The sequence below is a fragment of the Pseudopodoces humilis genome, chromosome 2 (genome assembly GCF_049639895.1).
Source record: "Pseudopodoces humilis isolate 2021_Gansu_Grassland_sample_001 chromosome 2, ASM4963989v1, whole genome shotgun sequence".
Taxonomy (NCBI): Eukaryota; Metazoa; Chordata; class Aves; order Passeriformes; family Paridae; genus Pseudopodoces; species Pseudopodoces humilis.
The window spans coordinates 386,483-401,601 of record NC_142201.1 but is presented as its reverse complement, the minus strand read 5'-3'; the positions used below and the strand labels follow the sequence as shown (position 1 = coordinate 401,601).

General features: G+C 65.5%; 2 protein-coding genes across 10 annotated transcripts in view; one reads left to right on the top strand and one right to left on the bottom strand.

The window, feature by feature from the left end:
* The window catches only part of STIM1 (stromal interaction molecule 1), a 71,082-nt gene extending 68,308 nt beyond the window's left edge, over window positions 1-2,774 (bottom strand). For 5 of the 9 annotated variants that reach the window (XM_014255709.2, XM_088051301.1, XM_088051305.1 and 2 more), the window contains exon 1: window positions 2,133-2,425. In XM_014255709.2, coding sequence (XP_014111184.1) covers window positions 2,133-2,256 — 124 coding nt within the window. In that variant the 5' untranslated portion in view covers window positions 2,257-2,425. Of the gene's footprint in view, window positions 1-677; window positions 994-2,132; window positions 2,426-2,562; window positions 2,690-2,746 lie in introns of those variants that run through there. The other 4 variants (XM_088051302.1, XM_014255708.2, XM_014255706.2 and 1 more) reach the window with 3 other exon arrangements.
* Window positions 2,775-4,801: 2,027 nt separating this feature from the next.
* RHOG (ras homolog family member G) lies at window positions 4,802-14,296 on the top strand. Its single transcript, XM_014255643.2, has 2 exons — window positions 4,802-4,903; window positions 13,097-14,296. The coding sequence occupies exon 2, from the start codon at window positions 13,127-13,129 to the stop codon at window positions 13,700-13,702; it is 576 nt and encodes a 191-aa protein (XP_014111118.1). The 5' UTR covers window positions 4,802-4,903; window positions 13,097-13,126; the 3' UTR covers window positions 13,703-14,296.
* Window positions 14,297-15,119: the final 823 nt, after the last annotated feature.

Here is a 15,119-nt window from a genome sequence, read left to right as displayed (position 1 = left end):
GGAGCCTCGTTTGCCCCCTTTTAGCGGGTGTGAAAAGGTCCGGGGAGGGCTGCACCCTGACAAATTGGGGCTGAAAATAACCAGGGCGGGTGCAGACAATGCGGTGAGCATTTGGGCACACGATCCCAAATCCCGCTGGGCAAGGGCAAACTCCTGCCGGGGCTGGGCTCCAAACCTTGTGAAACGGCTCCTGGGCTGCGAGTGCAGCCAAACTTCAACCTGATCCCGGCAGGAAAAGATTACAGATCAAAGTTTAAGGCCTCAATTCGCCTCTGAGTGAGTCAAAGCCAGGAGAAAATCTGGTTTTCCCCGGGGTTCAGTCACCAACTCTGATTTTCCTGCATGGATAAACCCACTCCTTTCAAATTCTTGCTTAAAAATATATCCCAGGAATCGGGATCATTCACTAATCCTCTTCAAAAGCTGCTGATGCATCCCCTGAGTGTGCAGAGGAATCTCAGCAGCCCAAGAAGTGCTGCAGCTCAGGCTTCTCTGCAAACGCTTCCCTGCATCGTCTGAAAAACTTCCCCGGTGCTGACACTTTATCACTAAAATCCTGCCATCCTAATTAAAGAATTAAAAAAAAAAAAAAAACCAAAGGAAAGAAAAGCACCTTTGCACGTTAGAAAATGTCAAAACCGAGCACTTTCAGTTTCAGAACCGCGTCCAGCACTCACCTCTGCCTCAAAGCGAGCAGCCAGCACCTTCTGCTTCCAGGGCAAACACCAAAAAGCGTCTCCTGTGCCGGCTGGGGACATTCCCTGCCGTGAACCGGGAGCAGCAGCTCCAAGAGCTCAAAACCAAATGGCCGAGAGAGCTGAGAGGAGAGCCGGAGGCAGCAGAGGGCACGGAGGGACCGGCCCGGCTGCTCCGGCCGGGGACACTGAGCGGGGCCGGGAATCCCTCCCGAGCACATCCATCCCCGCTCGCCTGGGGCTCCGACAGCCCCTCGTGAATCCCTCGCGGCTTTGGGAAGGCAGCAGTACCCACAACACGGCCCACAGCGACCCGAAGGCAGCGGAAAGAGCCGCTCGGGAGGATCCCTGCGAGCCCCGGCGCTGGGGCCGCTCCGAGGGCAGAGGCAGCAGCTCAATCACCCGGGCTGCCACACTTCTGCAGGGCCTCCAAAAATAACTGCGCTGCAAATTCCTTGGGGGCACACAGCTTGCTCCAGAAGGACTGCAGAGATCCAGTTTCCTTAGTGGAGCGGACTGGATGCGAACTGGCCCGAGGGTTCAGGAGCACGGGAGGAGCGGCTGAGGAGCCCCCTGTCCCGGGGACACGGGGGGGGACAGAGCCCATCCCCGGCCAGGCTCCGTGCCCGGGGCTCACCCAGCGAGCTCCCCGGGCTGTGCTGAGCCACAGGGCCCGCTCCGTGCCCCAAGCCCAACGCTTCCCGGGACGCCTTTCCCGCAAACACCGAGCATCGCCGACCGGCTTTCCCTGCAGCCCCGAGCCTCCCTCGCTGCCGGGCACGGGCGGTGCCGGGACCCCGCTGGGGCGGCTCGGGGGTCCCGCTGGGGCTGAGCCCGGGGGTCCCGTCCCAGGAGCACAGCCGGATTTCTGCCGGCTCCGCTGACCTCGGGCACTGCCACAAGGACACTGCCACCGGGATCCCCCGGGGGCTCGGCCGTGCGGGTGGGGGCTGCGGGCGGGGGAGCAGCGCCGGGTGCCGGGGCAGCGCTGCCCGCGCTCCTCGGCGGGAGCCGCTCGTCCCTGGAACCAGGGGAAACAGCTCCGGGGGTCCCACGGCTGGGAACGTCCTCAAAAACACCCAAACACCGGCATTCTCGGCACCATCCCAACTCCCTGCCAGCCTCTCCTTACCACAGGGGAAACAGTTAAATTAACATGAATAATCGTAAATGCCGCGAACCGGTCCCGGTCGATGCGGTCTAATGAAGAGGAGCGCAGTATTTTAAATGAGCTGAAACGTAAAACTTTTGCCCCAAAGAGCCGGAGCCCGCTGCAATAACAAACGGGGGTTATTGCGAGGTCCCGAAGCGGGCCCGGCCCGGGGATCTCCGGGGATCTTGCCCGAAATCCGGAGGAACGGCCCCAGAGCGGAGCCGGGGGTGTCGGGCCTGCCCCGGGCAGCGGCCGAGCCCGGCGGGGCGGCCAGGGGGGCTCACCTGCGATGGCCGAGTCGTCCAGGTGGGAGCCGGGGGCCCGCTCGGCGCGGCCGGGATGCTGCAGGAGGAGGAGGAGAAGGAGGAGGAAGAGGCCGCACAGCGCCCGGCCCGGCCGCGGCTCCATTTCCGCGTCCCCGCCGCCGTCAGCTGCTCCTCGGCATCGGCACCGGCTGAGGGGCTGCGGGGTGTCCCGGTTATCCCGGTTATCCCGGCTATCCCGGTTATCCCGGCTATCCCGCCTATCCCGGCACCGCCGCGAGCTGCGGCCGCGCACCGGCTACCGGAACCCTCCGCCTGCCCCCCCGCCCCGCAGTGGTCTCTCCCAGGACAGGCTCCCCCCGCCGCAGTGGTCTCTCCCGGGACAACCCCAGTCCCCCCGCCCTCAGTGGTCTCTTCCCGGGATAACCCCACCGGCCTCTCGCCGCTCTACCGGGATAACCGTTCTTCCCGCCACCTCCGCTGGCGTCTTCCCGTCCCGCTCCGTCCCTCCGCCGCCTTCTCGCAGCGGTGCTCCCCGGAAAACCCCGCTCTGTTTGTGCCGGGACGGCCCCGCACACCCCCCTCCCCGCCGCCGCGGTGGTCTCGCCCGCCCCCCCGCGCGCCGCGCTACGCACCGGGCCCTGGCGCTGCCGCGCGCGCGCTGACAGGGGGCGGGGCCAAGCGCAACCGGGCCACGCCCACCGGGCGGGGCCAGCGCGGCTGGCACGTGCCCACGGCCCCGCCCCCGCCCGCGCGCGGCGCTGGCCCAGAGCGACCCCTGGCGGACACAGCGGGGAATGGCGGGGCCGGGACACCCCATAGCAAATCCCATAACACACCCTATACACCCCATAGCGCACCCCAAAGAGCACCCTACACACCCCGTAACACACCCCATAGCACACCCTATACACCCCATAGCACCCCATAACACACCCCATAGCGCACCCCATAACACACCCTATAGCACACCCCACACACCCCATGTCACACCCCATGTCCCACCCCCCAGGTCACAGCAGCCCCGCTCTCTGGGCACGGACATGTTGAGGTCCCAGCACGTGGTTCTTTGTTCGCAGTGGGGCTCAGGGTATTACACCCCACCTGCTCCCGGTGCCATCGCTGGAGCGGTGCCACCAGTGCCCGGAGCCAGCAGCCCACGGGGGACGGGAAACTCCCGTCCTGTCCCACTGCTCCCGTCCTGTCCCACTGCTCCTGTCCCACTGCTCCTGTCCTGTCCCACTGCTCCTGTCCTGTCCCACTGCTCCTGTCCCGTCCCACTGCTCCCATCCTGTCCCACTGCTCCCGTCCTGTCCCACTGCTCCTGTCCCACTCCTCCTGTCCTGTCCCACTGCTCCCATCCTGTCCCACTGCTCCCATCCTGTCCCACTGCTCCCGTCCTGTCCCACTGCTCCTGTCCCACTGCTCCTGTCCCACTGCTCCTGTCCTGTCCCACTGCTCCTGTCCTGTCCCACTGCTCCTGTCCCACTGCTCCTGTCCTGTCCCACCGCTCCCGTCCTGTCCCACTGCTCCTGTCCTGTCCCACTGCTCCTGTCCTGTCCCACTGCTCCTGTCCCACTGCTCCTGTCCTGTCCCACTGCTCCTGTGCTGTCCCGCTCCGAGAAGTGACATCCCGGTCCCTGGAGCTCCTTCCAGCCCGGAGCCGCACTCCCCCACTCTGGGATGTGGGTCCCAGGCCGGCCCCTCGAGGGGACACGGGGCTGGCTCCTGGACAGTCTGCCTTGGGTGCCAGCTCTGCTCCCTGTGCTGGAGCTGGGGCGGGGGTCCCGCACCTGCAGACCCCGAGATGAGGATGGGAACAGACCACTCGCTCCCGGGAACTGCCTCCTCTGCATCCCCGGGTGACCCCCACAAACCTCTCCTGCCCCGGGGACCCTCAGGGCTGCGGGTGCTGCGGGGAGGACCCGGCCCTTGTGGGGATTCCCGGCAGCCGGGCTCCTCTGGCCCTGACCCAGCACAGCTCGGGGGGCGCTCCCACTGTACCCCGGGACCCTCTGCTCCCCCCGAGCTGCAGCAGCGTATCCCCAGTTCCCCAGGAGCAGCCGGTCCCACCGTGCTGTCACCCCATCCCCGACGGGCAGGGGGTGTCACCTCCCCCGCCATCAGCCCCGAGTGGGGTGCGCTCCCCTCCCTCCCCACCCCCTGCACCCCTGGGCTGGCCGGGCCGCCCCGGTGTGGCCCTGTCCCCGACCCTGTCCCCAGCCCTGTCCCCGGCCCTGTCCCCATCCTTGTCCCCATCCCTGTCCCCGTCCCTGTCCCCAGCCCTGTCCCCGTCCCTGTCCCCATCCTTGTCCCCGTCCCTGTCCCCGGCCCTGTCCCCAGCCGAGGGGGCCGAGGGGGGTGAGAGCTGGGGGTCAGGGATGGGTGCCAGGGCTGGAGGGGCAGGACTGGGGTCAAGGGTGGCGGCTCGAGGGTGGGGGCTCGGGGGCGCAGAAGGAGGGTCTCTGCTCCCCGGGCGGCCCCGGGGGCTGCGGGTCCCTGCTCGGGGGTCGTGTCCCGAGCCCGCGGCAGGCTCGGCCCGCAGCCCCGGCGCGGTGCCCGCGGCTCGGGGCGGTGGCGGCGGGCGCGGGGGCCGCGCTGCCCGGCCCGGCACAGGGGAAGGAGGCGGCGGGCGCGGGGGGCCGGGCGCGGCGGGGGAAGTTTCTTCGCGGGACCGCCCGGGGCGGCGGCGGAGGCGGCCGCAGACTTCCTCCTCCTCCTCCTCCTCCTCTTCGTGCTGCTCTTCGTGCTGCTGCCGCTGCCGCCCCGGCCCCGCCGCGCCATGCCCCGGGGTGAGTGCGGGCCCGGGGCTCCGGGAAGGGCCGGGGGTCCCGCGGGCGGGGGCCGGGCCGGGGTCCGGGGGGGACCGGGAGGAGCCGCCTGTCGGGGCCAGGGCGGGGGCGGCGGCAGCGGGACCCGCCCGGAGAGGGACAACGGGGGATAACGGGACTGTCTGGGATAACGGAGCTCCGGGGAGAACGGGGCTGGGATAACGAGCGCCGGGGATAACGGGACCGCCGGGGATAACGGGACCGCCGGGGATAACGGGACCGCCGGGGATAACGGGGGTCCAGGGAGAGCGGGACAGCCGGGGACAGCGGGGCACCGGGCTGCCGGAGGAGCGGAGTTTTGGTCGGGAGCGGGGCCGGCAGCAGCCGGGACAGAGCGGGGACAGAAACTGGCCCGGCCCGACCCCCTCGGCGGGACCCCCGGCCCGGCCCCGCAGAATCTGCAGCCGCGCCCCCGCCCCGCTCCCGGCCCGGCGCTGCGGGGGCTGCGCTGACACCGGGGGGCGCTGCACGGCCCGCGGGACCCCCGGCCCCTGTCCCGACCCACTGACCCCCTGACCCCCTGTACTGACCCACTGACCCCTGACCCCCTGTACCGACCCACTGACCCCCTGACCCCCTGTACTGACCCCTGACCCCCTGTACCGACCCACGGACCCACGAACTCCCTGCACTGACCTCTTGCACTGAACCCCCCATTCACCGACCCACTGCACTGTTCCTCACTGCTCTGACCCCACTGATCCCCTGACCTGACCCCCCACACTGACCCCACTGATCCCCCTGACCCCTCACACTGACCCCACTGATCCCCCTGACCCCTCACACTGGCCCCACTGATCCCCCTGGCCCGACCCCCCACACTGACCCCCCCGATCCCCCTGACCCCTCACACTGACCCCACTGATCCCCTGACCCCTCACACTGACCCCACTGATCCCCCTGACCCCTCACACTGACCCCACTGATCCCCCTGACCCCTCACACTGACCCCACTGATCCTCTGACCCCTCACACTGACCCCACTGATCCCCTGACCCCTCACACTGACCCCACTGATCCCCGTGACCCCCCACACTGACCCCACTGACCCCTCTGGACTGACCCCTCACACTGACCCCACTGATCCCCCTGACCTGACCCCTCACACTGACCCCACTGATCCCCCTGACCTGACCCCTCACACTGACCCCACTGATCCTCTGACCCCTCACACTGACCCCACTGATCCCCCGACCCCTCACACTGACCCCACTGATCCCCCTGACCTGACCCCTCACACTGACCCCACTGATCCCCCTGACCTGACCCCTCACACTGACCCCACTGATCCCCTGACCCCTCACACTGTCCCCACTGATCCCCCTCCCCCCTCACACTGACCCCACTGATCCCCCTGACCTGACCCCTCACACTGACCCCACTGATCCCCTGACCCCTCACACTGACCCCACTGATCCCCCGACCCCTCACACTGACCCCACTGATCCCCCTGACCTCACCCCTCACACCTCCCCCACTGATCCCCCTCTCCTGACCCTTCCCACTGACCCCACTGATTCCCCGACCCCTCACACTGACCCCACTGATCCCCCGACCCCTCACACTGACCCCACTGATCCCCCTGACCTGACCCCGCACACTGACCCCACTGATCCCCCTGACCTGACCCCTCACACTGACCCCACTGATCCCCCGACCCCTCACACTGACCCCACTGATCCCCCTGACCCCTCACACTGACCCCACTGACCCCTCTGGACTGACCCCATGTGTCCCAGCAGGCGCTGCCACCCGTGTGGAGCAGCCAGGACGTGCCAGGGCTGTCCCTGCAGTGGGGTGTCTGCCATGGGTGCTTGTTGTGGGGTCCCCCTGGGGTCTCCCCCAGGCTCACTGGGTCACTCAGCCAGTGCAGGGACCCCTTTGGGTCCCCTAGAGCCTGTGGGGGTGTGGATGGGTGCTGGGGCCTGCTGGGCTTCCTCCACTCGGCTTGGGAGGAGAAGTCACTGAGGTACCCAGTACCGTTTGTGGCCTGTGGGGACGGGCTGTGGTGGGAGAGCGGTGGGACGGGTCCGGCACCAGGGCCACAGGTGCCAGCAGCATCTGTGGGAAGCTGTGGAGGTGCTGGGTGGTGCTGGCCATGAGTGCAGGTGTGGGCTGTGCTCACGTGCGTGGAAGTGAGTTTGGTTTGGTTTGGCCATGGCCCAGAGAGGTGCCAGAGCAGTGCGGTGCTGCTGCCCAGCACTGGAACCCACCAACAGCTCCATGGGAGGCCTTGGAGCCTGGGCTGGCCTGCCTGGCTCCATCCATCCATCCATCCATCATCCATCCATCCATCATCCATCATCCATCCATCCATCCATCCATCCATCATCCATCATCCATCCATCATCCATCATCCATCCATCCATCCATCCATCATCCATCCATCCATCCATCCATCCATCATCCATCCATCCATCCATCATCCATCCATCCATCCATCCATCATCCATCCATCCATCCATCATCCATCCATCATCCATCCATCCATCATCTATCCATCCATCATCCATCCATCCATCATCCATCCATCATCCATCCATCATCCATCATCCATCCATCATCCATCATCCATCCATCCATCATCCATCCATCCATCCATCCATCATCCATCCATCCATCCATCCATCCATCCATCATCCATCCATCCATCCATCATCCATCCATCCATCCATCCATCCATCCATCCATCCATCATCCATCCATCATCCATCCATCCATCCATCATCCATCCATCCATCCATCATCCATCCATCCATCCATCCATCCATCATCCATCCATCATCCATCCATCCATCCATCCATCCATCCATCATCCATCCATCCATCCATCCATCCATCCATCATCCATCCATCCATCCATCCATCATCCATCCATCCATCATCCATCCATCATCCATCCATCATCCATCCATCCATCATCCATCCATCCATCCATCCATCATCCATCATCCATCATCCATCATCCATCCATCCATCATCCATCCATCCATCCATCCATCCATCATCCATCCATCCATCCATCCATCCATCCATCATCCATCCATCCATCCATCCATCATCCATCCATCATCCATCCATCCATCCATCATCCATCCATCATCCATCCATCCATCATCCATCCATCCATCATCCATCCATCCATCCATCATCCATCATCCATCATCCATCCATCCATCCATCCATCCATCCATCATCCATCCATCCATCCATCCATCCATCCATCATCCATCCATCCATCCATCCATCCATCCATCCATCATCCATCCATCCATCATCCATCATCCATCCATCCATCCATCCATCCATCCATCATCCATCCATCCATCCATCCATCCATCATCCATCCATCATCCATCCATCCATCCATCCATCATCCATCATCCATCCATCATCCATCCATCATCCATCCATCCATCCATCCATCATCCATCCATCCATCCATCCATCATCCATCATCCATCCATCCATCCATCCATCCATCCATCCATCCATCCATCCATCCATCCATCCATCCATCCATCCATCCATCCATCCATCATCCATCATCCATCCATCCATCATCCATCCATCATCCATCCATCCATCCATCCATCCATCCATCCATCCATCATCCATCCATCCATCATCCATCCATCCATCCATCCATCATCCATCCATCCATCCATCCATCCATCATCCATCCATCCATCCATCCATCATCCATCCATCCATCCATCCATCCATCCATCCATCCATCCATCATCCATCCATCCATCATCCATCCATCCATCATCCATCCATCATCCATCCATCATCCATCCATCCATCCATCCATCCATCATCCATCCATCATCCATCATCCATCCATCATCCATCCATCCATCATCCATCCATCATCCATCATCCATCATTCATCCATCCATCATCCATCCATCCATCCATCCATCCATCCGTCCATCCATCCATCCATCCATCCCCATCTCCACCTCATCATCCCATCTCCATCCATCCATCCATCCATCATCCATCCATCCATCATCCATCCATCATCCATCCATCATCCATCCATCATCCATCCATCCATCCATCATCCATCCATCATCCACCCACCATCCATCCATCCATCATCCATCCATCCATCCCAGGATCCCACTGCTGCTGTCACTGTCTCTGCTGGGAACAGTGGTCAGGTCAAGGAGGGGGTCACCCCCGCCCCTTGAGGGGCCTGGCTTGGGCTCCAGCCCTGGAGCTGCCGAGCTTTGGCAGTGCCTGGAGCAGAGGCCAAGGCTCAGGAGTGGCCATGGCTGTGGCGAGGGGCAGAGCAGGACCCGGCCTGGGAGGGAAATAAAAAGAGGAAATTAGTCACAACAGCTGGAAAATGAGGGAAATCAAAATCCTCCGACTCAGCATGGAAGTTATTTTAGCTGCCACGGCAGAGCTGGGGGCCCCTGGGGGGTCCCTGGGTCCCCACCATGGCCATGGACCCCCGTGGGGTCCCTGTTTGGGATTTAAGAGATTTTAGTGTTTTTATTAATTTCCTCTTTCTGCTGCTGAGCTGGTGGCAGGCCCAGGGGGGCAAGGCTGTGCCAGCCCCCCCCAGAGCAGGAGTGACCCCAGTGACTGGGCTGGTGACCCCAGCCTTGGGTGGAGCTGGGCACATCCCCTGGCCGGGATGGAGCCGGCAGCTGGGGAGGGGTGCCCGGGGCAGGGTGGGGCTCACAGGGTGGGGTGCTGGGGCAGGTGGGGTGTGAGGGTCCCCAAGTGGGGTGTGCCAGCGGGGAGGGGGTGCCTGGGGGGTGCAGGGTCTGTTCAGGGAGGTCGGCTCAGGTTTGGGGGCCGTGGGACAGGGAGCTGACGGGGGCGGCTGCTCCACTTCCCCGATGGAAACTCCCGGGGGCTGCCCCGGCCGGGAGCGCTGGCAGAGGGTTTTGCTTCCTTCCCTTTTCTGCTGAAGACATGAGTCGCTTTTCCCGTGCCGGGGGTGCCGATGGGAGGGGGGATCTCTGTGTGTCACACACACACACACAGAGGTGTGTGCCCCCCTTCCCAGCGCCCCAAATGCCACCCGAGTGCCATCACACAGAGTCCCCCTGGTGCTGGCCACGGTGCCGCCCCCCTGCTCCCACCCGGCCTTTCCGGGCCCCCTCCCGTGGGGCAGGCAAGGGGCAGGTGCCCCCATGGGCCGTGTCCCCCGCGGGCTGTCCCCTCAGCCCCACGAGGCCGCTTGGACCCCGAGCCAGAAGGGGTTAAACGTGCTGCCGGCCGCGGATTTCCTGGGAGAACAGAGCTGGCCTTGTGCTGGCAGCAGGCGGTGGGGACACACCAGGGCCAAGGCACCCACCCAGTGTCCCCGGACTGGCCCATGCTGGCCCCCAGGGGGACCCTCGGGAGCCCCAGCGTGGCTGCCGGGACACGGGCGATCTCCAGCCCCTGCCTGGCACCATGAGGATGCCACCGGGAGCCCTGGCTCTGTCCTGGAATAGGGCTCCTTTGGCAGGGCTCCTGCCTGCCCTCCTGTCCCTGCCGGGGGACTCGGGGGCGCAGTATGCAGGGCACAGCTCCCTCCCCATCCTCCCTGGGAAGGCGAGTGTGAGGGGCCGTGGGGACCGGTCGGGACCGTGATGTGGTGGCTGTGGTTGCAAACCTGGGCTGTGACAAACCCGGACCCCCTGGCACCCACATCCCCCTCCCTGGCACCCAGACAGACTTGGAGCTGCTGTAGGGGCTCTGCCCTGCATAAAGCCCCTCCTCATTTGCCCTGTGAGTGTGGGCCATGCCTGCAGGTCCCCTCGTTGTGCCACCTCGTACCTGGTGCTGGCAGTGCCAGGGCTGGCGGGAGCCAAACTCCTGGCTGTGAGCCCTCGGGTCCTGCCGTGGCCTGGAGGTGACAAACCTGGGGGTACTCTGGGGCTCCACACCGCCAGGGGTGCTGGGTGATGGAAAAGTGACCCCTGACCTCCAGCCTCTCCTCCTCCTCCTCCTCCTCCTTTCCCTCCTCCTCTCCATGGTGATGCTCTCATGGGCATGAGTGTTGCCTCTGCATTGGGATGGGGATGGGGACGGGGATGAGGATGGGGATGGGGACGGGGATGAGGATGAGGATGGGGATGGTTCCTGCCAGGTGCAGCTCTTCCCAAGGTGCCCACAGTCAGTTTGGGGCCGCAGGGTTTGGGCTCAGCGCGAGCAGTGTGAGCCATGTCCCACTGTGGGATGGGCACAGGGCCAGGCTGGTGCTCAGGGCTGCTTGGGGTCCAGACTGAGTCAGATGAGCCAAACGGGGCCTTGGGGTGACAAGGCCGGCTTGTGCCACTCCAGGGGCTGCCCTGGGAGCCCTGGGCTAAGGGATGGGGTGGCTCCAGGACAGGAGGGGCACAGGGGACACAGTGGTGGTGTTACAGCCCCTATGGAAGGTGCATGTCCCTGAAGGTGGCCCTGTGCAGCCACAGAGGGACCTCGGTCTCCCACAGTCCTGATCGTGGTTCCCCTGATCCTGGTCCCATGACCCTGATCCTCTTCCTTCCACTGCCCTGCTCCTTCTCCCTCTGCTCCTGCTCCCATTGCTCTGATCCACTCCCCCCCTGTCCTGCTCCAGCTCCTGATCCAGCTCCTTCTCCCCCTGTCCTGGTCTCCTTGATCCTGATCCCACTGTCTTGATTCTGGCTCTGTCCCCTTCACTCTCCCCCTGCTCCTGCCACCACCCTGGTGTCCCTCTGGGTCCTGCAGCCCAGGGGGTCCCACTGGCCCCGGGCTGAGCAGCTGGTGCGATCCGGTGTGAGGGAACTGCGGGCTGTGTTCGCTGCCGGAGCGGAGGCCAAAGGCCGGGACTGTCTTTGTGGCCCCTGGGACCCTGCGAGCGGCTTCCTGCGGGGGTGGGGAGGGGGGCACGGCCTGTGCTGGCCCCGCTGCTCCCCGTTCACACAGCAGGATGCGGGGATCCCCTGCCTGTGGAAGCAGAGGGAAACTGAGGCACAGCGCTGCGGGGCAGCCCCCGTGCGGGTCCCGGGGCTCGGGCACAGGGCGGGGGGCACAGCCTCGGCCGCAGGAAGCCGCGTGTCGGGCCGGGAAGAGGAAGAGCGACTTCCCCATCCGAGGGGCAGGGAGCGGCCGGGGCTCGGGGCGGGGGCTCGGTCCCTTCCCCATTCCCCAGGGGGCTCCGGGGAACGGGGACCCTCCGGGACACTGCGGCTTCTCCGCCCCGGCACCTCCGCTCGCTGCCTGTCACTGGCACACGAGTGGGGGCTCCAGTGCCCGCTGGGTGGGCACCAGCCGCCCGTGGCCGGACCCCGGAGGGAAAGGGGCTGCCGGTCCCAGGGTGGGATCCCCAGCCCAGCCCAGCACTCGTTCCCCCGGCTCGGTTGGGCTGGGCTTGGCAGCGCCTGGCTCCGGCCAGCAGCAGGAAGGGGAGCAGGATGCGCCCTTAATGGGAATTGCAGAGGGACTCCGAGGAAGGAAAACGCGCCGGGGCTGGGGATAAACACAGCTGCGGAGCGGACGTCGGCTCCGGGGGCCCCGCCAGCGGCCGCACTCCGGCCACAGCCCCTGCCCGGCCCCTGCCCCCGGGACCGGCTCCGGCCCCGCTTGGTGTGGGCAGGATCGGGGCTGCCACAGCCCAGAAATGTCCCTGCCCCCTACCCTGCTCCCTCCGTCCCATTCCGGGCTGGGGGCACAGCACAGGCTGGCACGGCACAGGCTGGCACAGCACGGCACAGGCTGGCACGGCACAGGCTGGCATGGCACAGGCTGGCACAGCACAGGCTGGCACAGCACAGGCTGGCACGGCACAGGCTGGCACGGCACAGGCTGGCATGGCACAGGCTGGCACGGCACAGGCTGGCATGGCACAGGCTGGCACGGCACAGGCTGGCACGGCACAGGCTGGCATGGCACAAAGCGCTGCCACAGCCTGGCTGCCATGGATGCAGCACCCTGGGGACGATGTGGTCCCCATGCACACTGGCCATGGTGGCACACACGTCCCTGGGTCACGGCGGGCAGATCCCTTGGGGGGGTCTCTGTCGGGGGGATGTGCCTGCCTGGGAAGCTCGTCTGGAAGCTGGGTTGGATGGGAACCAAGGGGGTGTCACCCCTCCCGGGCCTGGGGTGTCAGAGCAGGGGGACCACGGTGACCCAGCCCTGGAGCGTCCCCTCCCTGAGGCTCTTCTCCTCCCGCAGGCTGCTGAAGGGGACACCAGGACCGCCGGGATGCAGAGCATCAAGTGCGTGGTGGTGGGTGACGGGGCGGTGGGCAAGACCTGCCTGCTCATCTGCTACACCACCAACGCCTTCCCCAAGGAGTACATCCCCACCGTGTTCGACAACTACAGCGCCCAGAACACGGTGGACGGCAGGACTATTAACTTAAACCTGTGGGACACGGCCGGCCAGGAGGAGTACGACCGCCTGCGGACGCTTTCCTACCCCCAGACCAACGTCTTCATCATCTGCTTCTCCATCGCCAGCCCGCCCTCCTACGAGAACGTCAAGCACAAGTGGTACCCCGAGGTGTGCCACCACTGCCCCAGTGTGCCCATCCTCCTCGTCGGCACCAAGAAGGATCTGAGGAACAACCCCGAGACCATGAAGCGGCTCAAGGAGCAGAACCAGGCGCCCATCACCACCCAGCAGGGCATCAGCCTCTCCAAGCAGATCCGCGCCGTCAAGTACCTGGAGTGCTCGGCGCTCAACCAGGAGGGCATCAAGGATGTGTTCACCGAGGCCGTGAGGGCCGTGCTCAACCCCGCCCCGGCCAAGCCCAAGAAGCCCTGTGTGCTCTTGTGACGGGGCTGCCGAGAGACGATCCTGCCCCTGCCCCACAGCCCCCACACCTCCTGTCCCACCCGCCCCAGTGCCGCCCCGAGCCTCGCTGGGGCCGGGGCCAGCCCAAACCTCCGGCTTTAATAACTCACACCTTGTTTACACTAACTGGCCGCCCGCCCGGGGGCAGCGGGGCTCCGCGCCCTGGCTGTCAGCGTTCGCCTCTCCGGCCCCGGCACAGCAACGCTTCCTGAGAAGGGGATGCCCAGGGTGGGCCAGCCCCACTCCAGCCCTGAGCACTCCACAGGTACCTGCCAGCTCCACCCTCTACACCAGCTGGGGCACAGGGCATCCCCAGCCCCTCTGTGCCAGCCCTGGCACTCGCCCAGCCCGGAGCATTTTGCTGGCACCGCCCCATCCTGCTCCGGGATCCCGGTGGCTCCTGGGGGGTGTTTGGGGTGAGCCCCACAGCAGGGACCTCCAGCCCTGCTGAGAGCAGAGCCAGGGTGGCCAGAGTTCCTGCCCTGCCTGGTGCTGGAGCTCCACAGGGCAGCAGGACTCACCTGTAACCAGCTGCCCCCAGAGTTGCTTCTCCTTAAATAAAAACCTGCCCAGGCCCACCGTGTCCTGTGCTCTCCCATGCTCACCCACCCTTCCTGGGCGTGGGGACATTCCCTGGAGGGACAGGGGTGTCACCGGCCCGAGCTGGCCTGGGACCCCTCACATGGCCAGGGCCAAGCTGGGGGTGCTCATGGTGCCCGCCAGGGCTCTCTTCCAGGGGGAACTGCCAGGGGAAGCTCGGGATGTCCCTCCAGGCCAGTCCTGACCTTCCATCTCTGTGCTCAGCTGAGCTCCCGCCCAGGGGCTTGGGGACATTGTAAGGGACAGGAACAGGGACAGTGCAGGAACTGGCACACGAGTGGGGTTCCCTCCCGAGTGGCCCCCAGCTGCAGCACTGCCTCTGGAGTGGCAGGTGGAGGGCAGAGCCCGTGTTCCCATGCCCAGGGGTGTCCTGGGGCTCCCCATGTCCTGTGGCCGGCGATGGCAGCAGCGAGGGACCGGTGGCATCCCCAGCCGCTCTCGCCACCCCCTCGCCACCCCCCCGGCACGTGCTGGCAGGTGGCCAGACCCGGACACGGGCCCCTTGTCCGGCCCCGGGGCCTTCCTGCAGGAAGGGCAGAGACCCGGCGGCCGCCACAAGCCGCCTTTGTTCCCCGCTCCGGTTTGCAGCCAGAGCCGGGGGCGGGCGTGGGCAGCGGGGCCGGGGGCTCCGGCCACAGCCCAGCTCCGGCCCTCCCGTGGCCGCGCCCCGTGGAGCCCCCCGGGACCGCTGCAGAGCCCTGCCCTGGGACACGGGACACGGCCCCGGGGGCGCTGCACAGCCACGGGCTCCTGGGTCCTGGCTGAACCAAACCCTGCTCCCACCGTGGGCATCCATCAG